The sequence below is a fragment of the Hippocampus zosterae genome, chromosome 1 (genome assembly GCF_025434085.1).
Source record: "Hippocampus zosterae strain Florida chromosome 1, ASM2543408v3, whole genome shotgun sequence".
Classification (NCBI taxonomy): Eukaryota; Metazoa; Chordata; class Actinopteri; order Syngnathiformes; family Syngnathidae; genus Hippocampus; species Hippocampus zosterae.
In genome coordinates this window covers 5,827,222-5,854,046 of record NC_067451.1, presented here as the reverse complement: position 1 = coordinate 5,854,046, position 26,825 = coordinate 5,827,222, and the positions used below count along the sequence as shown (strand labels likewise).

Here is a 26,825-nt window from a genome sequence, read left to right as displayed (position 1 = left end):
CTGTCGCTATCAGTTCAATCCCATTTAAAAAGGCCAAAAAAAATAGACAGAAGCAGAGAGAACTAACGGTGAATTTGCTGCACACGTTTTAGTCCCAAGACTTGTGTCTCACCTGAGAATCGTGTATGTATGTGTGTGTGTGTCTCCCAGAGGACCAGCTACCCCCTGGTTTCCCCACCATAGACATGGGCCCACAGCTCAAAGTGGTGGAGCGAACTCGAACCGCCACCATGCTCTGTGCCGCCAGCGGCAACCCGGACCCGGATATCTCCTGGTTTAAAGACTTCCTCCCCGTCAATACCACCAACAACAACGGCCGCATTAAACAGCTGCGATCAGGTAGGTTGCTTCTCCGTCATCAAAGATGTTTTCGATGTCATCTGTGTTCCCCGCAATATGACTTTTATTATGTATTTATTTTTGTAGGTAATGGCATTTTCCAATATTACCTGTTCTATTCTGAGTTTACCCCGGTGTGTTTCTTTTGGTGTTGTCATTAGACTGTTGGAATTTGTCTCCCCTCATGTGTAGGCCAAAAACGATTTGGGGTTTTTCTTTCTGCTACGTTGGTGCAGTGTGTTTGTTTCGTTTTTGTGAGTCCATTCTCTTTTGGTTTTGAGTTGATGAAAATCTCTTTGCGGACGTTCTCGTACCTTACTTTGTTTGTCTGTGGTATATGGACCTTTATTGGAAATCAGATTTGAAGAAAGAATAACGGTCTATATAGCAGCTATGTGTTTTATTTTGTTGTTGTTTTAATTCGACATAACCTACACTCTCAGAAAAATCACGTTTAGGGGTACGACAACTTGTCACTGTGATGCCATCCACACCTGACATGCTTGGGAAGTTTACATCAGGAGTCAGATGAGTCACTCTTTGAAGGTGTATCAGTACCGTATTTTCCGGATTATAAACACTCTCGAGTATCGGTCGCATAAGCCATAAAATGCATAATAAAGAAGAAAAAAGAGATATAAGTCGCATTTTGGAGGGGAATTTATCTCATAAAATCCAACACCAACAACAAACATGTTCACAATAAAATAGAGAACAGCGGGCTGAATAAATGTACGATATGCTAACGTTACATGACGCATAAACAACGAACTGACAACAAGCTTGGTATGTTCCCGTAACATATTAAGAGTTATTCAGACAACTAGAGCATAAAGAACTAACAAGTTTACCAAACCCTTCGGTGTCACTCCAAAATCACAAAATCCAACGAAATCTTCCACTCCTCAGCCTCGCTTTTAAACAACTCCGCCAACTCCAGAAGTAGAAGATGCGGCGATTCCTTTTCTACGTCGCTTACGTCAGACTCATCGTTGATTTATTTATAACACATGCCTAGAGCGCCCTCTTGCGGTTAAAAATGAATATAACATGTGAAAATGTGTGTCACACAAAAGTCGCTTCAAAGTATAAGTCACATCCCCCAGCCAAATTATGGAAAAAAAAACTGCGACTTACAGTCCGGAAAATACGGTCCACATTGATTTCGACTCCACCTTCTGTACCCAACAAGCTGGGGAGTACAGTCTCGACTATTCGGCTGCATTCCCAACGAGCAGTTTGTTTGAGTGGAATTGTTTGGATGTCATTGACCTCCCACGGTAGCCCAATTTCTACAACCATATCAACTTCCTTCATGATGCCTCTTTCCCAGAAAGCCATCAACATCCTGTTAGCCGCATTCCTATCAAACGTATCGACGACTCATCGCTCTCTACAGACCTGTTAACATTTGATGGTGCCCCTGTTTCCTACAAACCCATCAAGTGATTACGATGTCCTTATTCCAACCAATCGATGAATTTGCGATGGTACCCGTACTTCACCAAAGCCATCAACCACCTGCGGTACCCCTATTTCTGACAGTGTACTGACCCCCCCCCCACCCTGAAAACAACTTGTGTTCTACAGCATCTGGCAACGTGTGTTTTTGATCACCTTTTGTCTTTTTCTTTTTCTTTATTTTTTTTGTTTCCAAGAGAACTAACTAACCCCGCGCCATGATGATGATGATGATCAAAGCAAATAACGACACCTCTTGTTAACCAACAACTTTAAGAATATGACCATATTCTTACGCCTATGTCTTTCTTCTCTCTATATGTGTTTTTTTTTTTTTAATCTACAGAATCCTTTGGTAAGTGCTTAGCTCTAAAGCGCACATCACCCCCTTCCACTAATTCTCATGTTTCCAACAAGTATTAAAATGCATGGCATGCATTTTACTAACAGATGACTTCAGGCTGACGAGTACGATTACTACAATTTAAGAGACACTTCCCTCACGTAGACAGTGCTCACCTCACATGTAAGGGACAACAGCTTCCACTGAGCTGACACGTTTTGGTTTTGTTTTTTTTTTCTCTTTCTTTTGGGGTTGTTTTAAATGTAAAAATGCAAAAGTCACAAAGGGACATGTTCAGCAAGCACACAAAGGCCTCCAGAGGTTTTTCCCCTTTTCACTAGACGGTCTTCAGAAGCTCCTCCATGTGAAAGTTCCTGTGATTTCGCAAATGCTGAATCCTGCACCGAACGTTCTTATTCTCTCTCTTGATCTCTCTATTTCCTCCAGAATCGTCTATTTACTGTTGAAATTTTCTTCTTCTTACAACCCCCCCCCCCACCCCTGTCCTTCCCCCCCACACTCCCTCCCCCTCCGGCCTCTATCTGCACACGTACTAATGCTTTTTTCTAATCTTATTTGCATTCATATTATCCACCCAGGTGGTACGCCAATAAGAGGTAAGTGTGCTGAACTGACGCCTCACAGAATGAAAAAAAAAACCCACAAAAAAAAAAACAATCCAGAGTTCATTCTTGCTGTCACCGCCATCCACTGAGTGCCATCACTCTTCGCATTTGTCCCGTTTCTCATCCGCCATGGCATTCTCCTCTTTCTGAGTTGTCCTGTTTTGTTGACTCCATTCCATCCATGTCCCCGTTCTGTTCCGCTTTCACAAGCCCCCGTCGTGATATGCTTGCCCTGGCTCCAACAACAACAAAAAGCATATCCAATGACAATTATTATTATTATTATATTTTTTTTATTTTTTTTGTCAAGCTCTTTCCATTTTTGTTTGCCATATAGCAAATCATGCGTCCCTCTTTTTGTCCAACTAAAACAACCAAGCATTTTTTTCCCCCCCTTAGCTGTTCTTGCTGTGGAGTCAACCAACGCCCCCACCCCCCACCCCCCTACAAAAATCTATTTTTTCCCCCCATTTCTTCTACTTGCTCTCCTCTCCTGTACCTCTACAAAAAAGCCCAAACAACCACTTTTTTGATAAAGTTTCTACGGTGCTTTTTTACCTCTTTCACACCTATTTTTCTGACTTTTCTTGACTCTTTGGAGCTTTTGACTTTTTTTTTGTATATATTTTTTTGTCTTCAGGCTTTGGGAAAAACAGTAGAGTCGGACGGAGGGAAGCGGATGCATTGGCTCAATTTTTGGCCATGTTGACCCGGGGAGCCGCAGCAGTTTGTTTTTGTCTGGTCAATGTGACACCACACTGCTGATCCCATTGTGGATTTTTCTGGGTGTCTTTTGAAACTCGAACAATAACGAAAAAAGAAATAAAAAGCAGTGGTTGGTTCTTGTTGGCTCAGGGGCCCAGCATTTTGAATTTTGTCCTCTAATACACCTGTATTTTATTTTTCAGCTAAGGGTTGTCGCAAGGTTGTAAGTTGTGCTGACATGCATTTCTTGCCAAGATTTGCATGTCAAAAACAAACAAACAAACAAAGTTTTGTTCCGGAGGGTTGTGTGTTGGATTTGCCTTGCATTTTCCTGCAATTGCTCTTTTTTTTCCCCACATGTGAGCAGCAATTTTATTTTTGCACAATGCTGCCTTTTTCTTTTTTTTTTTTGGAAAAGTGAAAAAAATACAAACGATGGCCGATTTGTGATTGAATATGCTAAAAAAAAAATCATTCCGAAAATTTCTTTCTTTCAATTGTCCTTTCTTGTTCAGCTGCTTTCTTCGACTGTAAACCTCTTTTGTTTGATCCATGTCTCCCTTAAAGCAGTGCCACTCATCCCCCATATTGACCAGTCAACTTACATGTTGTACCCCAGCCCGTGCGCTCGATAAAATTTATCTACCTGCATTGGCATTATAGGATGAGTGTCTTTTCAAACTCATGATTTTTTTTCTGAATTCAGTTTAGTTTTGTAAATTCACACCTCCAAAGTGAATTCAATCACCCTCCAAAGTCGAATGCCTGAAAAATGCGAACCATTCGGGAACAAAAATGTGCCCCAAAGTTGTCCAGTTTACCGTTGAATTATTCATTCATTCATCTTCCGAACCGCTTGATCCTCACTAGGGTCGCGGGGGGTGCTGGAGCCGATCCCAGCCGTCTCCGGGCAGTAGGCGGGGGACACCCTGAATCGGTTGCCAGCCAATCGCAGGGCACACAGAGACGAACAACCAGTCACGCTCACACTTACATCTGGGAACAAGTTGGAGTGTTCAATCAGCCTGCCACGCATGTATTTGGAATGTGGGAGGAAACCGGAGCACCCGGAGAAAACCCACGCAGGCCCGGGGAGAACATGCAAACTCCACACAGGGAGGCCGGAGCTGGAATCGAACCCGGTACCTCTGCACTGTGAAGCCGACGTGCTAGCCACTGGACTACCAGGCCGCCCCCGTTGAATTATTCCTTCAATTTTTTTTTACAACTAATTATGATTTTTCTTGAGATATAATAAACATATGACAATAAAAATATATGTAGCTCGCGATTAATGGTGATTTTTCACATTTTCATATCCAGATGGCTGAATTGTACGTTGAAGTCAGCACCGATGTTCCGCCACGGTCTCATTGCATTTTACATCCCAAAACAAAAGCCGCTGTCAGGACGGCGGCAAAAATAATTAAACGGAAGCATCATCTCAGAAGACTTGCTCGAATCTTGCCAGACTGCAACAAACACAATAACGTGTATTATTGCTTGCAGTGCACAGTGAAAACTGTTTTTGTTTTTTTTTAATCAATAAGTTAAACATTAGGGCGCAGAGGTAGGACTGAGCTCATCCAAGAGATGCCTTCTCATCCTCCCTGCATGTCGGCTAAGAACGTAAACAATGGCCATTTTGATCCCGGAACAGACTATTTGAATTGCGAATGATGAGAAGGCGTAACGGACGACGGTGTTGGACTTTGGAGGTTCCGCTGTGCGAGTCTTTTTGAGTCTTGCACACGATGAGGCTAACTTAGTGGATCAAACAAATGATTCAAGAAACGAGTTCAATTCCTTCATATTTCGTCATTTGCAAAAGAAAAGAAATGCTCGCGATGTTTTTGGCACGCTTTAATTCGCCTTTGCCATCCTGTTTGTGATTCCCAAACAGGAGCCCTGCAGATTGAGCAGAGCGAGGAGTCGGACCAGGGAAAGTATGAGTGTGTGGCCACCAACAACGATGGGACGCGCTACTCGGCGCCGGCCAACCTTTACGTCCGAGGTATGATAACAGCACTAAAAGTTGTTTGTAGATAAAGCCTACGGAAGTCCGCGTTCTATGTTGTAAGTATCTTTTGAATTGCTTTTAATTTGAATTGAGTGATTAATTTTTTTTTCTTTTTTGCACTTTTACCCGCGTTGATGTGTGAACCTATACAGAATCCACTTTTTTTCCCCCCAGCCCTTTCCATTACCCGGCCCAGTTGGCGACAATTGCTCATTGTTTTATCTTGTTTTTTTTGCACTCTATTTTCCTCCGTTGATCAACACTGAAAGGGCATCAAGGAATTTACCACTGTTTCACATGTTCTTCTTTCTGAAGGTGACCGACCTACGTCAGTTACCTATCGATTGAATGTTTAATTCTCATGCACGGACATTGTCGGTCCGAAAGCTGAAGTGCTTTGCAGGGGTAGTGAAGAGACTGTAATAGACTCATTCGCTGCCAGCCATTTTACAATCAGAGTTCCCCCATGTTGCCGGCCGTTTTATAGCATTTTTGAGTCTCCTTTCCGAAACAATCAGTTGACTCAACTTTCACAATAAAACCAAAAAGCTCAGAAAATGCATTTTATGTGAAGAGAAACAAGCGCAACATTGATTTTGACACTTTTTTTTTTTTGGCCTTTGTGACGTCTCAAACTATAAAATGATGAAAAGGAAACTGGGAAAGGACCTTTTGGTGGCAAAATATTTTATTCACAGTGACACTAACTCACTGCATGGCTCCTTTTGAACGTTACTCGCCTTATTACATTATGTTCACAAGATTACTCGCTTCATAAATGATCTTTTGTCGCGATCGAGGCACACACTTTCTATTACCAAATTCACTGTTGTCCGATACTGATTCATACCGTTAAGTGTCAGGTGCCTAAACTTGTCCATCTTACAGCGTGTTGCCATTTCTCTTCCCCATAATCAACACGGCCGCTAATATTTATCTTCAATGCCAAAGCTGTGGCGATCTCAAATCCAAAGTGATGCAATGCCGCCATCGACGGGGATCTGCTGGTCAGGATGGTGATTTACCTTTCTGAATTTCAATGAAAAGCTGGGCCACGCCTACCTATTAAAAAGGTTGTTTCGCTTGCAAAAGAAGCTTTCCCAGGAACCTCTCTGCAACACCACATTTTGTGATGTTGAAATCAGCATCGGTCATTTGATGATTATTTCACAAATTAGAATACGGAACTCTGGCCAAAAATCAACCCCAGTTTTCCCGAAACACAGTGGACAGGTCTGACACAAGAATAAGTCTCTCGGTCTTATGCTAACAGGAAGTCAGCCATTTTTGAGGCTACAAGGGGTCCTTTTCTCGGTGTCATTACTGATCATACAACCTAAATGGAATTCACCCCGCCGTCACATGATAAATGGCACACCTTGAGTTTTCAAGGAAATGATTCCATACTGGAGTGGTGGAAAAAAATGTATTGCAAAACTTAGAATAAAACGCCAAGACGAGACAACAGTCGAAAGAAAGTGGGAGAAAAAACACAGACGAGACGGTCCCAAAAAGCTTAGCTGGTTTTACGTCACCCACTCCGTAACATCCGTAACATGGTACTTACGCAGAAGCAGGTAGCTAGCCTCTGCTACTTACGCAGAAGCAGGTAGCTAGCAACAACTTCGGCTGGCTACTCGTGTGCCTAAACATGTTACGGAGCCGATCCGAAGTCAGGCATCGTCACCTGCATAGTGGCCAGTGAGTGTTTACCTGTTTACCTTTGCTTCTCGACAAGAAAATTAAGTTTGCTGCTATACATAATGTGTATTTAAGAACTAAACACCGGTGAATCTAAAAAAAAGAAAAGAAAACCAGTTGCTCATTCATTATATTGTAATTTTTTTATATTTATTTTTATTTTTTAAGCCTTTGCTTCAGGTCCCTGGGATTAACATCCGCAAAATTTGAGAGGTGCTCCTCAAAAGAAGTCACTGATTCACAAAACTGCTCTGCCCATAAAAAATATATATTAAAGTATTTTTTTAAATATTTAGAGCCTCAGTTCTTCCACATCAAACGAGATAAGGAATTCAAATTAAATTGCGTTTTGATTTTTTAAAGTGATTGTCTCAACACTTTTGTCTTGTGTGTGTTGCTCTGACTTGAATATGTGCTTTTTAGTAGTTAAGTAATATCGAATGTCAGTGATTTGAGATTTTCAAGCAAGGTGACGAGGGCAAAGTCCTTTGAGATGTTTAATCTGGACGCTTGTTTACTCTCCCCCTTGTTTTTCTCCTTTATTCTTTGTGTTCATTTTCTTTTTTTTTCTGTACCTTCAAAAACAATCCTCCATCTCCCCTTCAGAGCTGCGGGAAGGTTGGTGTGTCTTCTTTTTTTCTCCAAATACAGCAACGCACACTGTTCATTCAGAGAAATGCTCAAGTGCAATTGTTATGATTGTTTCAGTTGTCCGCCGGTGCTCCATATTGGTTCGCGCACAAGACCGACATTTGCATCTCATTTGCATGTTGTCAGTGTTCCTGCTTGGCCTCCAGAAATCCAGGAAAACGAGTCTTGAACGGAACGAACGGAAGCTTCCCGAATGACGTTGATGAGGAATATGTACTTGATAGTAATTGGCACGAAATACAAGTGTTAAGCTGTAAAAGCAACCTTGCCCCCAAGAGACTGGGGGAGGGGGGGGGGGCCTCCTTGAAAGAATAGCGGCTTATGACGATGAGCCCTCACAAATGTAATGATATTCAAATGAGCGGGATAATATGATGTCTGCGGGGAAGCGCGCGCAACCCCGTCCGATTGGATATTAATTAAATCTGGATTATTTAATAATGGACGACAAAGCGGGCCGCTCAGATTGCTAGTCCGCACAAGAAGTGATGGCCAAAGACGAAAGGCAGCAACACTGTTTATTTTGAGTTTAGTGTGCCGTAAATATTTATTTGGGGTGTTTTTTTGTGTGACCAAGTTTCTGTCTACAGCTCAGCCTGTTTTATTTGTTGTTATTTTTGTCGTGAGTTGCATTCTTCCACAAATGAATAGAATGCAAGTAGCAAAGTATCATGAAATAGTCAAGTATTATTTTACCATTGACATAATCGTAAGATTTTTTTTTTACTGTTGTGATCATCGTCATTGAATTACTTCATAAGTACTCACTCATCTGAATGTGCTTTGTATATACATCCATATTTCATAGTGAGTTAATGACTTCATTATGTTGCTCAAAAGATACAAGTAGCATTATTTAACACAAGTGTTTATTGTATTTTATATTTGTTATATGATATTGTATGGCATACAAGTATACTGTAATTATAAGTGTATTACTCTGTGACTTCAGTATAAATCAATGACAGCAATTTTTGAATCAGAGATGGCTTTGTGTCCCTTGTGTCGAAATTGTGAGCATTTTTTTTTTATGTAGGAAAGTTTACCACCATCTCAGATTTAAAAATGTTGTACAAATTTGTCTGTCTTTTTTTTTTTTAATGGCATCATGTTGTTACAATTCTTATTATCGTTGTTTTGGTCCTGATGGTGCTCACCACATTAAGTTGCATGCAGCGCTGCATCATGGTGTCGCAATCCCATCACAACGCGTCCATCGCAGATCAATCATCCCAGCGGTCTCCCGAGGGCCTCTTTTCAAGCGGTCTCCTTGTCTTTGTGTCCCATGGCAGTGCGTCGAGTGCCGCCGCGCTTCTCCATCCCGCCCACGGACAACGAGATCATGCCGGGCGGCAGCGTGAACATCACGTGCGTGGCGGTTGGCTCGCCCATGCCGTATGTCAAGTGGATGCTGGGTGCCGAGGACCTGACGCCCGAGGACGACATGCCCATTGGGCGCAACGTCCTGGAGCTGACCGACGTGCGCCAGTCGGCCAACTACACCTGCGTGGCCATGTCCACGCTGGGCGTCATCGAGGCTGTGGCGCAGATCACCGTCAAAGGTACCCCTTTCGCCCTCGCCACTTCGGTAATTCTACTCTCATATAACAGCAATGATACTCATACTTATACCACCTATAAACTACTACCGTATTTTCCGGACTATAAGTCGCTCCTGAGTATAAGTCCACCAACCATAAAATACATAATAAAGAAGGGAAAAAAAAAACATATAAAACGCACTGGATTATAAGTCGCATTTTGGGGGGAAATGTATTTGATAAAATCCAACACCAAGAACATACATGCTATCTTGAAAAGCAATTTAAAATTTAAATAAAATAGAAAACAACATGCTGAGTAAGTGTACGATATGCTAACCTTACATGACGCATAAACAACGAACTGAGAACGTGCCTGGTATGTTCCCGTTACATATTAAGAGTTATTCAGATAACTATAGCATAAAGAATATGCTAACAAGTTCACCAAACCATCAGTGTCAGTCCAAATCACAAAATCCAATGAAATCATCATCCTCTGTGTCACTTTAAAACAACTCCACCAACTCTGGAGGTAGAAAATGCAGCGTTTCCTCTTCTACGTCGCTTACGTCAGACTAATCGTGGTTTTATCAACACAGGTCGAGAGCGACCTCTTGTGGTTAAATGTGAAATTAACATGTGAAATGATATAATAATGTGTTAATAATTCATTCATTCATTCATTCATCTTCCGTACCGCTTGATCCTCACTAGGGTCGCGGGGGGTGCTGGAGCCCATCCCAGCCGTCTCCGGGCAGTAGGCGGGGGACACCCTAAATCGGTTGCCAGCCAATCGCAGGGCACACATAGACGAACAACCATCCGCGCTCACACTCACACCTAGGGACAATTTAGAGTGTTCAATCAGCCTGCCATGCATATTTTTGGAATGTGGGAGGAAACCGGAGCACCCGGAGAAAACCCACACAGGCCCGGGGAGAACATGCAAACTCCACACAGGGAGGCCACAGCTGGAATTGAACCCGGTACCTCTGCGCTGTGAAGCCGACGTGCTAACCACTGGACTACCAGGCCGCCCTGTGTTAATAATGTCAACAATAAATTTTATTATTTTATTATTTTATGTATTATTTTATTATTTTATATTTATTTATTGTTGTGTTAATAATGTCAACAATAAATTATTAACTCCAGGGTATAAGTCGCCCCCAGCCAAACTATGAAAAAAAACTGCGCCCTATAGTCCGGAAAATAAGGTAAATACTGTCGTTATGATGGCTATTTTTTGTTAAGTCCCATTGTCATGTTACAGTAGAAGCTTTGAAAAAAGCAGATTGCAATGAATAAAAAGATCCCATTAACAAGTCAGTCAAGTCAAAAGAAACCAATTACATACATTAATCGCCAAGTTTTTAAGTCTGCATCGTATCTGTAGCTGAGCTGGGAGGGGTCAACACGGCGGGTCAACAGTGTCAGACGGCAGCAAATCGAATTTGAGGGTTTATCTCGCAGCTGGAGAGCAACACGGGAGGCTTGCCTGACCATTTGGTGTCCTCTGCAGGCGCGCTACATGTTATCTGAGACGCAATCATATCAGTGCGAGGACAATCCGGCGAACGGGCGCCACCGCATGCACACAAGGGACAAGCTTTTCTTGTTCCAGAGACATAACAGAGATATTAGTCACAATATAACAGCCTGACAGCGAGGGCTCCCTGTAGCATAGTTCAGGCGGCATATAAAGACAATCTATTGCCGGTATATTCCGCTGCGTGAGGAATTAAAGCCATAAATTCCGCCGCTAAATTATTCAAGTGATAAGCAGCTTCGTGTCGGAGATGAGCAACGTGGTTTCAAACACGCCGCTTCGGACGCACGAGCGGCTGCATGAGGCTGGCCGGATGAACGGTATGTCCTCATTGTGGAGCGGCTTACCTATCACTGCCCAGTTCTATATTGCGGAGTTTTGGAGCAAGTATTGTTTGTTGCAGAAATCGAGGTGATATCATGGGTGTTTACTTTTTATGGCAATCAGTTTTTGTGGGGGGGTTTTCGTGTCCATGAGAATAAAACATTTTGGAGCAGTTGCATGGAATTTTCGTTCTCTGTGGCTGTCATTAACCACTGCTAACATCACACATTCATGGATGGAACAATTTTAGTTTCGTTTCTTGCCAGAGGACGATCCTGACCATTCCAAGGTAAAACTTCTGCATGTGTGCATATGGGAAGGACAGACTTACTTTTTGTTCTCTCGCAACAAAACAGCCAACTGGAACTCAATACCCTGGGCTAGAAATGGGCGCGTGCCGATACTATGCATCATTATCGGGTAAATACTGGCCTTATTACAAAATATTGGTACTTCTGAAGGACGACAGATACCTAAGGCAAAAAAAAAAGATATTGAACATGTCTCACTTGTTGGTAATTGTAGCTACACTGCAGCCATTTGAGACATCGGAGAATCATCACCTGATTCATAAAGACAGAAAGGTCTTTGTCCATCATTAAGTACGTTAATTTTCAAAATTTATGTCGCCAAAGTACAAGTGATATTGGTAATCAGTCTCGGTACGTACTCAAGAGTGGATACTCCCAACTGGTTTCGGTCTGAAAAGAGTGGGACCAAATTTGAGCTTCACTGGCAATGACAGGCATTTGCAGCACACAACACGAATCAGCGCTAGAGTACATTTTCTCTGCATTTTATGCCTTTTTTTTTTTACATTTTCAGTAAGTTTTAATGTGTTTCAAGCATGTGCGAGAGTTAAAAGAACAGAAACATTCCATATCGATTTTCACATATTACGGTTGGGTCCCGGAATGATAAACATTGCATTTTTACAGCATTGCCCCGGAATCCCGGCATCCCAGTGGTCACCGAGCGCACCGCCACCAGCATCACCCTGACGTGGGATTCCGGCAATCCCGAACCGGTGTCATACTACATCGTCCAGCACAAGTCCAAGTACTCGGAAGACTTGTACAAGGAAATCGACGGCGTGGCGACCACGCGCTACAGCGTAGGCGGCCTCAGCCCTTACTCGGACTATGAGTTCCGCGTGGTGGCCGTCAACAACATTGGCAGGGGACCGCCCAGCGAGAGTGTGGAGGCCAAGACGGCCGAGCAGGCGCCCAGCACGGCACCGCGCCGGGTTCGGGGGCAAATGCTGAGCGCCACCACGGCCGTCATCAACTGGGAAGAACCGGAGGAAGCCAACGGGCAGATTATGGGATACAGAGTGTACTACACGCTGGATTCCAGCCAGCACGTCAACCTGTGGGAAAAGCAAATCGTCCGAGGGGCTAACTTTGTCACCGTCCAAGGCCTCATCCCGAACAAAACGTACTACATCAAGGTGCTGGCCTACACGTCTGTCGGCGATGGGCCTCTCTCTCCAGATCTGCAGATCATTGCAAAGACGGGAGGTGAGCTGACTTTCATTTTCCTCGTTGTAAACCGTTTTAGGTCAAACATTTTCCTCAGACACTTGCGAAAGTCGATTCCGGTTGTTAACTCATTCGGTACCAGCCAATTCTAGACCAAGTCTGAAAAGACGTTTAAAAACGTCTTTGGGAGTGAATGAGTCAAAAGGGGGCTGGGAGCATCTCGGGGCTGTCAACATACGTAATCCGGAGGACTCCAAGAACAAGGACTGCAAATAGCTTGTTGTCAACTTGCTGTGGAAAACCAAATGTTGTCTTTTGACTTAATTAGCTGTGAATTATAGCTGTGGCTATTTTGGATGACATGATAAGCCTCTTTTGAAATATACTGCGGCTCAACATGTCAACATGGCTTCATTCCGGTGCCTAGTTCCTTCCCAACCGACGGACTTCAAGGGCGAGGCCAAGTCGGAAACCAGCATTTTGTTGTCATGGGTTGCGCCGGTCCAGACGGGACAGGAGAATCAAATCACGGGATACGATCTCTTGTACAAGAAGAGGGATGATACAGACGAGGTAACGCTTGATATTCGCGGACCCTTCCCCTTGACTCTTGATTCCGCACCATTATGACGAGCCTTTCTCTCCTTTTTCAGAGGCGAATTAGCTTCGAGCCCACCTCGACGTACCTCATGAAGGACTTGAAGCCCTTCACCACATACGCCTTCCGTCTGGCGGCCCGTAGCAAGCACGGCGTCGGCGCGTACACCAGCGAGATCTCCGCGGAGACCCCGCAAACACGTAAGTCTTCTTCCATACCCGCTTTGAAACGTATCCTGCCGAACAAATGAATTAGGACAACACCCGATTAAAGGTTTACGCCGCAGCTGGCCTTCACCCCTGTTATGTTCTGGGTCAAATATAGTATTGACTATATAATATTGAAATAATATATTATGATTCCTTTTATTTTTAATATTTTAATATAATAATTACTTTTATTGTCCCTCTAGATCAGGGGTGTCATGCTCATTTTTGTCGCGGGCCAAATTATAGTTTCCGGTTCGCTTGGAGGGCCCTTATGACTGTGAAACCATATAAGGAAGTCAAGAATAATGGTTTATTCAACTGTAGTTTAAGTGACTGGAATTAGGGTTTTGGTAACAGGAAAACTTACAAAAGCTCTCTTATATATTAAATACGAAATTTAGAAATTTTGGTCCAAATTTTATCAAGCATCATGAAAGTCATCATGTTTGATTTGCTTTCATGGGCCATGTAAAATGATGTACTGGGCCAGATCTGGCCCCCGGGCCTTGAGTTTGACACCGGTGCTCTAGATTGAGACAAAGGGGCTAAAGCTTGACCGGCAACCATTTCTAGTGAACGGTAATCTCCTAATCTTGTTGATGCGCCACCATCAACTTTTTAGAGTTGACTATAATAGTTGTTTAAACAACAAATATACCTGAAACGATGATGTCAAATCACTTCATTTCAAAACTTATCGAATGAACCGGAAGTGCACATGCGCCAGTTACTCTCCTGCTAATTCTTGCACGAACAACCCAGGCTAAAATTGGCTCCTCTTTGTACTATCATTTCAAAATAGCCTCCTGGCAGGAATGGGCTACTTTCCGCTTTGACATCTTCCGGCATCTTAGGGTGTTCAGCAAAATGCTCAAGATAGCTTACCCAAGAAAAAAAAATTGCATCATAAAATTGAAAGCATAGGGGGGAAATTGCTGTCCCAAAGAAACAAACAACTCCAGCTGGTCAGAAAGAGTGCATTCTAACACTCTGTGTCATTAAAAGCTCGATTCTCGCTTCTGCACCCTATCGTTCCCTTTTTAAATGCACGGTGAGCTGACGAGGTTGAAGAGGGCTTCACTCGAGCGTCTTAAAAGCCAAAGGGCACGCGTGTCCCTTCGGAAGCCTCTTCGCGACCTTGCATGCCAAAAACAGAAGAGAATGAACTTTCTATGAAGCCCAGAAGCAAGTGTACGGACTAAAACCGGCAGGTTTTTTATTTTTTATTTTTTTATTGCTTCCGCACAAATGTTTTTTTATTGTGAGCTCCTTTCTTTATAGAAAAAAAAGAAAAAAATGTCTGTGAAGGAATTTAGCTCGAGTATGACTTAACGTTCGGCTAATTTAAATAGTAGCCTGCAAGTTTCTCTGCCAATAATGTCGTTTTTAAACTACCCGTAGACGCAGACACGGATTAGCTTCTGATAAACTGTTCAGTAAAATTGTTACTGTGGAGGGCCTGATGTTTGCAGACTATCATTAACTCATGCAATTTGTTGCCTTGGTGACTGATGGATGTACAGGCCGCTAACTGTGCCTGAGTCGTCATGGTAGCAAAAGCCTTTCGTGTCTTGCTTGTTCGTAGTGAGCAGTAACTGATTAGCGTGAAACATGACCGCCCAACAAAGGTTTTGACCAAAGATTGGTCCGAAACGTATTGAAACAGTTTGGAACAGTTTTAAATTGTGAGAAAATACTTTATTTGCCTCCTTTAAAAGGGTCAGTGATGCTATAAAAGACTAACGGTAATAATAACGGCCTCACAGAATGATCAAATTGTGTCGACGGCTATGTGGCGTATTTATTTTTTATTTTTTTGAGGCGTCTGTTGTAAACGTGAGGTCTGTTAAAGACAAGACAGCAGCTCTCAGGTAGGTATGACAGACGTGAACACACGGCTCGATTGTGTGTTGGGATGCATGCCGATGTTTGAGAATCTACTAAACCAAAGTCATGTCTCCTTGGGAAGCTTCTCTGTCGTACAATCAGGCTTTTACCACAAACCAACAGGCTTCGGAAAGGTTGGTGACGAATGCAGTTTTCTCCTTTCCAAACCCATTTGAACGCATCAACCTTTATGTTTTTGGATTGATGGTAACTGCTTGCCAAATTTGCCTTGACCCAGAAGATCATAGATGATTGTTAACGGTTACATGATGTGTGTATCGGTAGCTTACACAAGGCACAGCTGTCCTCTTTCCAACCAAACACCCTCCATTCATCATCAGTTTTGTGTTACACTTTGTCATTTTTTGACTCATTCCCATCTTTGGTTGTGCGTTGTCCTCATCTTCCTTTATTTTCCTTTTTTGTTTCCTCCATCTGGATATTTCGACAATCACCACCACAATCAAAAAAAAAAAACCCCAACCAAAAAAAAAAAACCCAAAATGAAAACAAACCACGGCCTCGACAAACGACAACCGCTCTCAAATTGCACAAAAGCAGAGCCCTCCGGCCCGCCCGCAGAAGTCAGGTGCTCGAGTCCCACGTCCACGAGCATCCTGGTAAGTTGGCGGGCGCCCCCGATGGAATCGCAGAACGGAATCATAACACGATACAGCATCCAGTACGTCGCCACCGACGGGGAGGACAAGACCCCGCGCCAGATCCCGGACATCCCCCCGGAAAACTCTCAGTACCTTTTGGAACATTTGGAAAAATGGACAGAATACCATGTGACAGTCACCGCCCATACGGATGTCGGAGCAGGGCCGCAAAGTACGCCACAGCTGGTCCGCACCGAGGAGGACGGTACGTGTTCGCCAGTTCCAAAGTTCCTCGCCATGACAGCCATAACTAACAATCCCTTCCGACTGCTTCTCACAAGACTCTTTGGACTTTTGATCGACTCCCCCACTCACGTTTTTGCCTCAATTTCAACACATAGTATGGCCTATACTTCTGGTCCCACATGTCATTTTTGAAACTTGGGCGGTGGGATTTTTTTTTCTTTTCTTATTTTTAACAACAGGCCTTTAAAAAAAAAAAAGTTTTTCAACTGTGATGTGGTTGAATCATTTTTATTGTCATATATTTTTTGCTTGCTTCATAGCCAAAAAATTCTTGCTGCGCTTCAAGCTTTGAATGGCTTGAAGCCACTCTTTTGGCTCCACACGTTTTTCCCACTCTACCCATTTTTAATGTTCCAAGATCAGGTCAGGTCAGACCTATTTTTGCCGTTCTTTTTACCCCCTTTTGCCATTGTTGAGATATTGTCGCTGCAATTTTGTGATTTTTTTGTTTTTTGCCGGGGGGTCACTATTTTGCACGACGGACGAAGATTCGAAACTGCGAATAAATAGGTTGACTGTTATGTTGACCTTTTTTTTTTCCCCCTCCATTCTATCCCATGGTGTCCCCCCAGTTCCTAGCGGGCCACCTCGTAAAGTCGAGGTGGAAGCTGTCAACTCGTCGTCAATTAAAGTCATCTGGCGCTCACCGATGCCCACCAAGCAACATGGGCAGATCCGGGGGTACCAGGTGCACTATGTCAGGATGCTTAATGGGGAGCCCACAGGACAGCCCGTCATCAAGGATATCCTGATTGATGATGCCCAGGTACGCGCAACAAACCCAACACGCTTTGCTTTATCTCCTTTCGATTCTCCGACAAAAAAAATGACTATTATAAATCATATGACTTAGCTGAGTGACTACAAAAGTGATTAATGATTATTGGCTTTATGTGTTGTCTCTTTCCCCACACCCAATCAGTGGGAATATGATGATTCAACTGATCATGTGAGTAGTCCAAACAGATACGACTCTCTCTCCCACCCCCGCTGTCGTCCTAAGCATGAATGGCATGTGAATTATGTGCAGTTGATCAATAAGCAGCCTATCAATATATATTAAGACTCAGTCATCCCTATCCTTGTCCACTGGAAGCATGCCTCCGGCTGCGAGAATGTGCCTGTTCTGTGTACACGCTGTTAAATACCGCTGGGATCGTCGACACGTCATTAAAGTCCCGCGTCTCAACAGGAAATGGTCATCTCGGAGCTGCAGGCCGAGACCACATATTCTGTTACCGTGGCGGCCTATACCACGAAAGGCGACGGCGCACGGAGCAAGCCCAAACTTGTTATGACCACTGGCGCAGGTACGTTGAATTGTGCATTTACATCAGGGGTGTGATGTCAGAGAGTCACGTTTCATTGTGTACAATTTGGTACCAAATATGAATACTGTACCATAATATGCCGCGTTTGGTATCAAGATTGATTGACCTGTTGTCTTAATTTTCTGAGATGTGCCCGGGTACGCGTTGAGTACGTCTTTACCAGTCAAGATGAGCTGCTCAGGAACATGACTCCTCTCTCTACCGCCACAGTCCCTGATAAACCTCGGCTAATGGTCAGTACCACCAACATGGGCACCGCTCTCCTCCAGTGGCATCCCCCGGCAGTCACCCACGGGCCTCTGCAAGGTTACCGCCTGCGCTTCGGCCGCAAAGACCTGGAACCGTTGACAGTCATCGAGTTCCCAGAGCGGGACAACCACTACACCACCAGAGAGATCCACAAGGGCGCCTCGTACACGTTCCGGCTTTCGGCGCGCAACAAGGTGGGATTTGGCGAAGAGACGGTCAAGGAGGTGACCACAAACGAAGACGTGCCGAACGGCTACCCCCAGTGGATCACGGCCGACGCCGCCACCACCTCCACGATTCAGGTCAGCTGGCAGGAGGTGCTGCTGGCCGAGCGCAATGGCCACATCGTCAAGTACGCGCTGCAGTACAAGGACATCAACAGCCCACGCAGTCCCTCGGAACTCTTTATCACCGCCCCCGAATCCACAGTGATCTTGGATGGCCTTAAGGCAGAAACCACTTACGATATTAAAATGTGTGCCTTCACCAGCAAGGGTTCTGGTCCCTATAGCCCAAGTGTCCAAATCAGGACACAGCCTTTGGATCAAGGTATGACCAGTCCCTCAGCCGTCTTAGCGCTTGCTTGCTATGTCCCCTATGCATCTAACAACAAGCTCCAAAAGGCAGCTCTTAACCACAAGAAGGTATTCGGATTTAGTCGTCATCTCCCTCGAGCTGTTTATTACCTCCCATGTGTTCGTGTCTTATAAGTCAGTCATTGCATATGATGGTCGGTGTCAAGGTAAGAGGACAGTGTTCAGGGTACAGTAGTCTTCTTTTGGGGGTGTTCTGAAGGTAAGTCGTGGCATGGCAACGGAAGCGGCAAGAGAATGTCACGTGTCTAAATCAGTTGCTCCCCCTTTCTTTTAGCAGTGTTTGCAAAAAATTTCCACGTGAGAGCTGCCATGAAGACGTCCGTGCTGCTGACGTGGGAGATCCCCGACACCTACAACGCCGCTCAGCCTTTCACGGTGAGTTCCGTGAAAGTCATGGATGTAGAGTATCTTTGACCCAAAGTGAAAGTTCTGCAGTAGTTGAATTTTTTCAGTGGGCGGTTGTTTAAATGAACAAGTCTTCTCGACCAACCCAAAGACTGAAGGATAACGACGTAATTACCGTATTTTCCACACTAAAAGGTGCACCTTAAAAGCCTTCCATTTTCTTAAAAGCTCACAGCGAGCCTGAAAATCCGATGCGCCTTGTGTATGGTCATTACTGTAATATTTCGACCCCAAAATGGCTCCTTGCTCGAGACATGCTGAAAACGCAGAGTTCAAACCAAAAATCAAAATCAATTGTAATTTCCCCATTGCGGGACAAATAAACGATATCTTAAACTTAAGGTGATTGGTTACGCAGTTGAACACGGAAATAGAGCAGTGGCAATATAGTTCAACGTTAACGAGTCAATGTTATAGCTTGCTGTTGGTGAAGTGAAGTGTGTCGCTGCTTTATTAAATAAGTTTACTGACATCTGATCGTTCTGTTGGTGTTTCCTTGAGTAGCTCCATCTAGTGGATGCATTGTAGATTGTGTCTTATCATACGGTGCGCCCAGTGTATGAACAAAATTACAAAATAGGCTATTCATTGAAGGTGCGCCTCATAATCCAGTGCGCCTTTTAGTGTGGAAAATACGGTAAGTTATGTTTTTCTGTTTCTGTGAGATCAGTTGACGCCATTGCTGGTATGCTCTAGAAGCCACTCATATCAAATTTTCAAGAAAGCATTTTCCATCTTTTCCACTACTTGTAAAAAAAATAAAAATATCCATTAAAGAACACATTGCAAATAAATAAATAGTGTTTTAAAAGGGTGAGTAAGATAATCCTGCAAACGAAAGATTTCATTCCTTGGATCCAGATCCTGTACGACGACGGGCAAAGCGTGGAGGTGGACGGCAAATTGACCCAGAAACTGATTACGGGGCTTCAACCGGAGACACAGTACTCCTTCCTGTTGACTAACCGCGGCAACAGCGCCGGCGGTCTGCAGCACCGTGTGGCTACCATGACGGCCCCCGACATCCTCCGCACCAAGCCCTACCCGATCGGCAAGACCAACACGGATGGCATGGTGACGGTGGAGCTCCCTTCGGTGCAGACGTCAGAAAAAGTGCGGTGAGTAGATGCCGCCTGGGAAGGCACTCGTTTCTGCGGTGTTTCACTGCGACATCGGTCGAGTCGTTATAAGCCTCGAAGCCCCGGCAAAGTGTCTTATTGAGCGGTTGAGCGAAGGCCAACGCGGTACTTCAATACTTCAAACCCATGTTGTGATTCGACTCAACACCGTTTGCCTGATCCTACCTCATGCCAGTGCTTGAAACCATTCTGGCAAGTTATTCTGTTTTCACATTAGTTTGAGCAACTGTATTTTTTTTTCTCAGAATCTTGGACACCACACGCACGGTGAGTTTTAAAGGTTTTGCAAAGAGAATTGGACAAAACTACCCAAAGATAGGTGTGCCAAAGGTGTGGCGTTAGCAGTGCATTACTGCCAGCAAATGACATTGTTCTTCCACTGCAAAGAAACCAATGTGAATTGATTGTGGCAGGATCTTTTGAAGTATGCTGCTACCATCGAGTGGAGGGTGTTTGAAACACCTGCCTTATAATAGTTTAGGATGTGTCATTTAGTTTTTTTATTTTGTTTTGATTATAATTTTTTTTATAAATTCAATTTGAATTTAGAGTAGCTGTGTTTCTTTTTATTCATTTTCTCTAAAATGCTTCGTTAGTCTAGTTTTTGTTACTTTTAGTATTACTTTCAGTTGTTTTAATATATGGTGTTGATGTTGAGTGCAAGATTTAAAAAAAAATCCCAAGTGTTGTGATCAACTAAACTACAATCCCCAAATGACTATTTGACCTTCCGTCTTCGGTACAGATGTACAGCAATAGCAAATTAAATAAATGTAATTACTTAATACAAAATTGACATTTCTGCTATAATTACAGTTTTATTAATCTAGGATGTAGTTTCAGATTTTTTTTTTTAAGCATTTCCATGTTTTCATTCATTCATTCATCTTCCTAACTGCTTGATCCTCACTAGGGTCGCGGGGGGTGCTGGAGCCTATCCCAGCTGTCTCCGGGCAGTAGGCGGGGGACAGCCTGAATCGGTTGCCAGCCAATCGCAGGGCACCCAGAGACGAACAACCATTCACACTCACACTCACACCTAGGGACAATTTAGAGTGTTCAATCAGCCTGCCATGCATATTTTTGGGATGTGGGAGGAAACCGGAGCACCCGGAGAAAACCCACGCAGGCCCGGGGAGAACATGCAAACTCCACACAGGGAGGCCGGAGCTGGAATCGAACCCGGTACCTCTGCACTGTGAAGCCGACGTGCTAACCACTGGACTACCGGGCCATTTCCATGTTTTATTTCGTTAATTTAATTTCACAAGAACTTATTTTGTAAGTTTTCATTTCAAGTATGTTAACCTTGTGCTCTTATCTCAAATTTTGCTTGTATCTCAAGACAACCAGTGTTAAATTGGCAACTCGTGCCTGAACCAAACAATCTCGTCAAAGCGCTCGCATCTCGAGGCATCACTTGAGTAGCAAATGCCCACGTGCAGCACAGCATGAACCTCTGAAAAAAACTTTCCAGAACTGTACCAAATATACTAAATACATTCATGAGGTACATTTTCAATGTTCATTGGATATGTCTTCCATTTTTGGATGATGAACCAGTATCGCCGTTCCTGAAAAACGACCGTAACCGCAACAATCGGCTCATTGGTCTCGCAACTTTGTGAACTTTTCCGACGTGCTTCTAAAATCTTCTCTAACCCCGACGTCTTGTCCTTTCCAGGGCGTATTACATCGTGGTAGTGCCCCTGAAGAAGCAACGCAGCGGCAAGTTCGTCAAACCCTGGGACAATCCCGACGAGATGAATTTCGAGGAGGTAGGTGACTTTGACGCACACATTTCTCTTCAAAAGCCTCCGCATGCAAACGAGGACGTGAAGTAGCCGTTCAAGTGCATTGCAAGAGCCAATTCCCCCCGCCTTTGTCCTCATTGCGGCTGTCGCAATTACCTGAAGAGCCGGAAGAGAGCCTCCACCGTGAGGCGACGGACGCTCAACGCACTCGCTGATTTTTATATTTAGCCCGGTTAGTCATTTTGAGAGCTTTGCTACAAGATTCCGAAGCTGTGCCTCGTATTTTCACTCCAACGCAAGGATATATCATGTGGCGGGAAGGCTGAAAGCGACCGCGCGCTCCCTTCCATCTGGCATTGGCTTTTACAGCTCGAGCCTCCGGGCCCCGTGTCTGGAGCCTTGACCGATTGCCCAAAAAAGTCGCCGCGCTGTCAGAATTTATTTGTTTGTCAATACTGGCACTCACCTTTTCACAACTTTTCCCAAGGGCAACTAGATTCCATCGCTGTTGACAGCAAAGATGATTGAAGACATTATCGGGCGGCTCCAACAGCCCTGCAGCCAAAACAAAGCAAACACACACATCCACACAGTCTCATGTGAATGACAGACGCACTCATTGTTCACACACATGCACGCTGATGATCCATGCACACCGAGTCACAGATGTGAATCCCGAATGACTTGACGGGCGTGATTAGCATAATTAGCATCCTCATGCCAAGTAAATGGGCTTTTATCTCCAGGGAATTTCAATACGTAAAATTCATTTGTTCAAAAAATATACATACATACCATCGCAATTTTTTATAAAAGCCATATAGTGTATATGTGGTTATCAACATATTTTGTAAATGACTTTTACTCATTCCCTCATGCTCACATAGATTGGGATTAGGAATTCGGTCGTTGTAATACCTGTAGTTTGAAGGAATACGCTTTTTATTCGTGGAATATTGTTATTTTCAATTAAATGTATTTTATGTTGGTCAAATTGAACTGTATAAAAGATTTTTTTTTTTACCCCCAATGTAAAAATTATTCGACATATAAAATATATATTACAAAAAATATGGATATATTTTTAAAAATATATACAGTATATATTCATTCATTCATTCATCTTCTGTACCGCTTGATCCTCACTAGGGTCGCGGGGGGTGCTGGAGCCCATCCCAGCCGTCTCCGGGCAGTAGGCGGGGGACACCCTGAATCGGTTGCCAGCCAATCGCAGGGCACACATAGACGAACAACCATCCACGCCCACACTCACACCTAGGGACAATTTAGAGTGTTCAATCAGCCTGCCACGCATATTTTTGGAATGTGGGAGGAAACCGGAGCACCCGGAGAAAACCCACGAAGGCCCGGGGAGAACATGCAAACTCCACACAGGGAGGCCGGAGCTGGAATCGAACCCGGTACCTCTGCACTGTGAAGCCGACGTGCTAACCACTGGACTACCGGGCCGCTTTACAGTATATATATATATATTTTTTAATTTGTATACATTGCACATCCCTATACATAAAATATTTAATCAATTGACACCAAGGGAATTAATATACGGTATTGTTTGTATACTTTTTTTGGTGCAAATTTTATGCAATTTTGAAGATGAATCTCCTATAGAGCGTAGCTCAAACTCACGTAGGGCAGACAAGTGTTTCAGCTCTGTTTTACGCGACGGAGGTTCAAACAATGGCGAGACATGATTGCAATTTGAATTATCATCATCACTGTTGATGCAGTTGCACTTTTTCATCATCTTATTTTTCCAACCAAAAGAAGAGATACTGTAAGTCAGATCTGTCAGTGCTCTGCCTTCTGCTATCAGCGTTTGCAGCTTGTGAACAAGAAAGAAGGGGGAAAGAAAATCTTGACAGGCAGATATGGTTTGTTGTGGTTTTCATGTGTTTGCTACAGCACACTCCCACATCTTATCATGCGCCTCTTTTGCTCCCGCACACACTGTAGCTGCTACAGGAGATAAACCGCACGAGCAGAGGCCTCCGGCGCCGCAGACAGGCGGAGCCCAAGGCGTACATCGCCGCCTACTTCCAAGACCTGCCCAAAGATTTCACACTGGGCGACGGCAAGTTCTACGGCGACTTCGAAAACAAGCAACTGCAAAACGGCCAGGAGTACGTCTTCTTTGTGCTCGCGGCTCTGGAGATATCCGACAATGTGAGGCCTTTATCTTTTTGGGGTTGATACAGATCCAGTCAATGCGACTCTTTGGAAAAAAAGACCGCAGTGCTTGTCTGTACTATGCTGAACTCTGCCTAGAAACAAGTGACCGAAAAAAATAATCCCACCAGTTGCGATACAGTGCAGATTTTTTATTTTTATTTTATTTTTTTTATATCCCGCTTATCGTCATTAGGGTCACAGGTGAGCTGCAGCCACTGTTCTCACTTTCGCTGAACATTATTTTTTTAAACCAAGCGGTCTTAACGTCCTCCCCCCTCTGTCAATAGGCGCATAATGTGGGCCGCCATTTGCTCCCGGTTAGACATGTTAATTTGAGCCCTTTCAAGATTTGCAAAACTTGAGAAGCCTGAGGGCGAGAAGCCCCCATAAGACCAGAGCTGATTACAAGACCACCTCGATAACGGGGCGTTTCTTTAATTACGTCCCGTCTGGCTTATCTCTGCGGCTGCAGCCGAAGCGCATGTGTATGCCCGCGCGTGTATGTAAATGAAAGCGTCAGACAAGTGGCGTGATTAAGTAGGTAAGATGATGGACGGGATGAGCTTGGAGTGGGGGCGGTGTATACTTCCTTCCTCTTACAGGTCTTCGCTCACCTTGAATGCAGGTGAAATGATAATGACTCGCAGAGAAAGAACTCCAATTCACTCACTTCAGCGTCTATTTTTCTTCCCAAAGGACACTTCTTTCCCAACCTACTTCTTTACCAAGTGCTTAAGTACGAAATGGCTCAATCAAGTACCGCTTCTGTTTTGACAGTGTTAGGGACAGCTGAAAAGGTAACCGTTGATTCCACATAGCTATGTGAAGCGACCGTATGTCAGAGTCAACTGGTAAATAAAATACAGTTGTGCCTCTACGTACGAAATTAATTGGTTCTGGAAGAAATTTCTTACGGAGAAAAGTTTGGAAGTCAAGACGCGTTTTCCATGTAAATGCCGTAATCCGTTCCAAGCCACCCCAAAATTCAGACATAAATTTTTCTAAAGCATAAAAATGCATTAAAATATGTAACATATACATGTTACAATTAGATTATTGCACAATAAATGAGAATTGTGCATGCTGTAAAAAAAAAAACAAAGAACAGAGTAAAGAATAAAAATGATATGAAATTAAATGATGAATGATTAACTGCGTACTCCGTTTTATGCCCTCTTTAGTTCATGTTCTCTCTCAGAAGTGGTTTTTGCCTGGCATTTTGTAAAGAACCGATCCAAGGACGTTTGCTTTTGTCGGCTTTTAACAATCCTTCGAAAATGTCCACGGCAAACATCAGCATAGTGAGCGATCGCCCGACTGGTGAACACTTTTTCTGGGTGATTTGCATTTACGTAAAACTATCGGAACGCCTCATGGCCCGAGGCGTCGAATGACGAGGACGCTGCATCGACACATGTCTATCTATTTATCCATCGACACACAGAGACACAATCGGTAGAAGTCCCTTTCAGCCAATGGACGCTAGGATGATGCTTAGTAATAGCCAATGGCAGAGCGGCTATAAATATGTTGCGTTCAGGAAACTCTGAGCTGCGATTAGCGGCCCATACTGTATTTTTACCTTTCGTATTTTCAAATTTCTTTCAAAACAAGAGGGAATATTTTCCTGTTGAGACGTTTCAGAACTTGAAAATTTCGTGTGAATAGACGTTTGTAAGGTGAGGTACCACTGTAGATGCATACCTTATCCTCTTATCATCGCAAACACTCTTCCTACGCACCTAGCTAAACTACGAATGACATAATCATCCTACTTTCAAAACTGGCTAATCAAAGCTACCAGGCTGCCCACCTACATACAGTAAAAGCAGTAAAAAAAACGTCTCCACTTCGCCTAAGATCATCTTTGAAACCGCGCAAGGAACTCGGTGGCGTCACAGCATTTCGGAGAGACCGCGTGCGTCTTCGCTGCCACGTAGATGATCATGAATACAGCCTGGGTCCTTGATCCGATTCCACACAGTAATTCATATGCGGATCTGGTAGATGCTGCTTTTTTGATGAACAGCAGGCTCAGTGTGATTGTTCATTTTCCCTGGTCACTTGTTGCTTGGTAGAATTCATGGGGCTCACATCCTAAAAAAAAAAAAGTATGTTGTTCCTAAATATGTCGTATTGTGAAACTTCACCGTTTTAGATCATGTACGCCACCAGCCCGTACTCTGACCCCGTGGCTTCGGCCGACATTGACCCCCAGCCAATCATCGATGAGGAGGAGGGTCTCATCTGGGTAGTGGGCCCCGTCCTCGCCGTCGTTTTCATCATATGCATCGTCATCGCCATCCTGCTGTACAAGAGGTGAGGGCTACGATGCAACCACACAGGATTAGCCGCTTCAATCTTTTCTTATGAGCAAAGTGGCGCATCAATAGTTTTGTCTTGTTTTTAGGGAAGTACAAAATTAACAGATGGGACATTCTGGATTTGTGTAGCAGGAGTCAATGAGTCACAGAGAGTGTGTGCAGGTCATAAGTCAGAAAAATCAACCAGTCAAGTCCAGTCACCACAAAATGTCAAGCAATTCGACTTAGAACTTAACAATGTTATCAGTCTTGTCAATATAATGTAATGTAATAAAATGTAATAAATGTAATATGTACATGTAAATGTACATATAATGTAAAATGTAATGTAATAAAAAAAATAATGTAATCGTGTTCAACTATCAGTCAACTAAACTGTCAAATGCATATCGCTTAAGTGTCTCTGTGGCTTTCACCGCGAGAGACGAAGTCGGATGTCAGAGTTGCGTCGCAATCTTGCATTCACGTTTTTCAGCACCTTTGGCAAA

General features: G+C 43.8%; 1 protein-coding gene and 2 long non-coding RNA genes across 33 annotated transcripts in view; 1 reads left to right on the top strand and 2 right to left on the bottom strand.

Annotated features, from left to right (window-relative positions):
* Positions 1-12,206, bottom strand: part of LOC127605352 (uncharacterized) — a 67,394-nt gene extending 55,188 nt beyond the window's left edge. Inside the window, exon 1 of the long non-coding RNA XR_007963571.1 lies at positions 10,381-12,206. This is a non-coding gene — a long non-coding RNA (uncharacterized LOC127605352). The remainder of the gene's footprint in view (positions 1-10,380) is intronic.
* The window catches only part of LOC127604875 (receptor-type tyrosine-protein phosphatase delta-like), a 313,271-nt gene that overhangs the window by 263,235 nt on the left and 23,211 nt on the right, over positions 1-26,825 (top strand). For 3 of the 31 annotated variants that reach the window (XM_052072256.1, XM_052072343.1, XM_052072334.1), the window contains exons 13-31: positions 151-339; positions 2,147-2,155; positions 2,743-2,760; positions 5,378-5,488; positions 7,802-7,813; positions 9,139-9,408; positions 12,202-12,783; positions 13,172-13,317; positions 13,398-13,542; positions 16,000-16,305; positions 16,919-17,112; positions 17,269-17,295; positions 17,539-17,656; positions 17,888-18,475; positions 18,800-18,897; positions 19,789-20,045; positions 21,751-21,844; positions 23,798-24,007; positions 26,172-26,332. In XM_052072256.1, the coding sequence (XP_051928216.1) occupies positions 151-339; positions 2,147-2,155; positions 2,743-2,760; positions 5,378-5,488; positions 7,802-7,813; positions 9,139-9,408; positions 12,202-12,783; positions 13,172-13,317; positions 13,398-13,542; positions 16,000-16,305; positions 16,919-17,112; positions 17,269-17,295; positions 17,539-17,656; positions 17,888-18,475; positions 18,800-18,897; positions 19,789-20,045; positions 21,751-21,844; positions 23,798-24,007; positions 26,172-26,332 (3,535 nt within the window). Of the gene's footprint in view, positions 1-150; positions 340-2,146; positions 2,156-2,742; positions 2,761-5,377; positions 5,489-7,801; positions 7,814-9,138; positions 9,409-12,201; positions 12,784-13,171; positions 13,318-13,397; positions 13,543-15,999; positions 16,306-16,918; positions 17,113-17,268; positions 17,296-17,538; positions 17,657-17,887; positions 18,476-18,796; positions 18,898-19,788; positions 20,046-21,750; positions 21,845-23,797; positions 24,008-26,171; positions 26,333-26,825 lie in introns of all 31 variants that reach the window. The other 28 variants (XM_052072475.1, XM_052072362.1, XM_052072325.1 and 25 more) reach the window with 20 other exon arrangements.
* The window catches only part of LOC127605339 (uncharacterized), a 76,499-nt gene continuing 71,279 nt past the window's right edge, over positions 21,606-26,825 (bottom strand). Inside the window, exon 2 of the long non-coding RNA XR_007963567.1 lies at positions 21,606-22,375. This is a non-coding gene — a long non-coding RNA (uncharacterized LOC127605339). The remainder of the gene's footprint in view (positions 22,376-26,825) is intronic.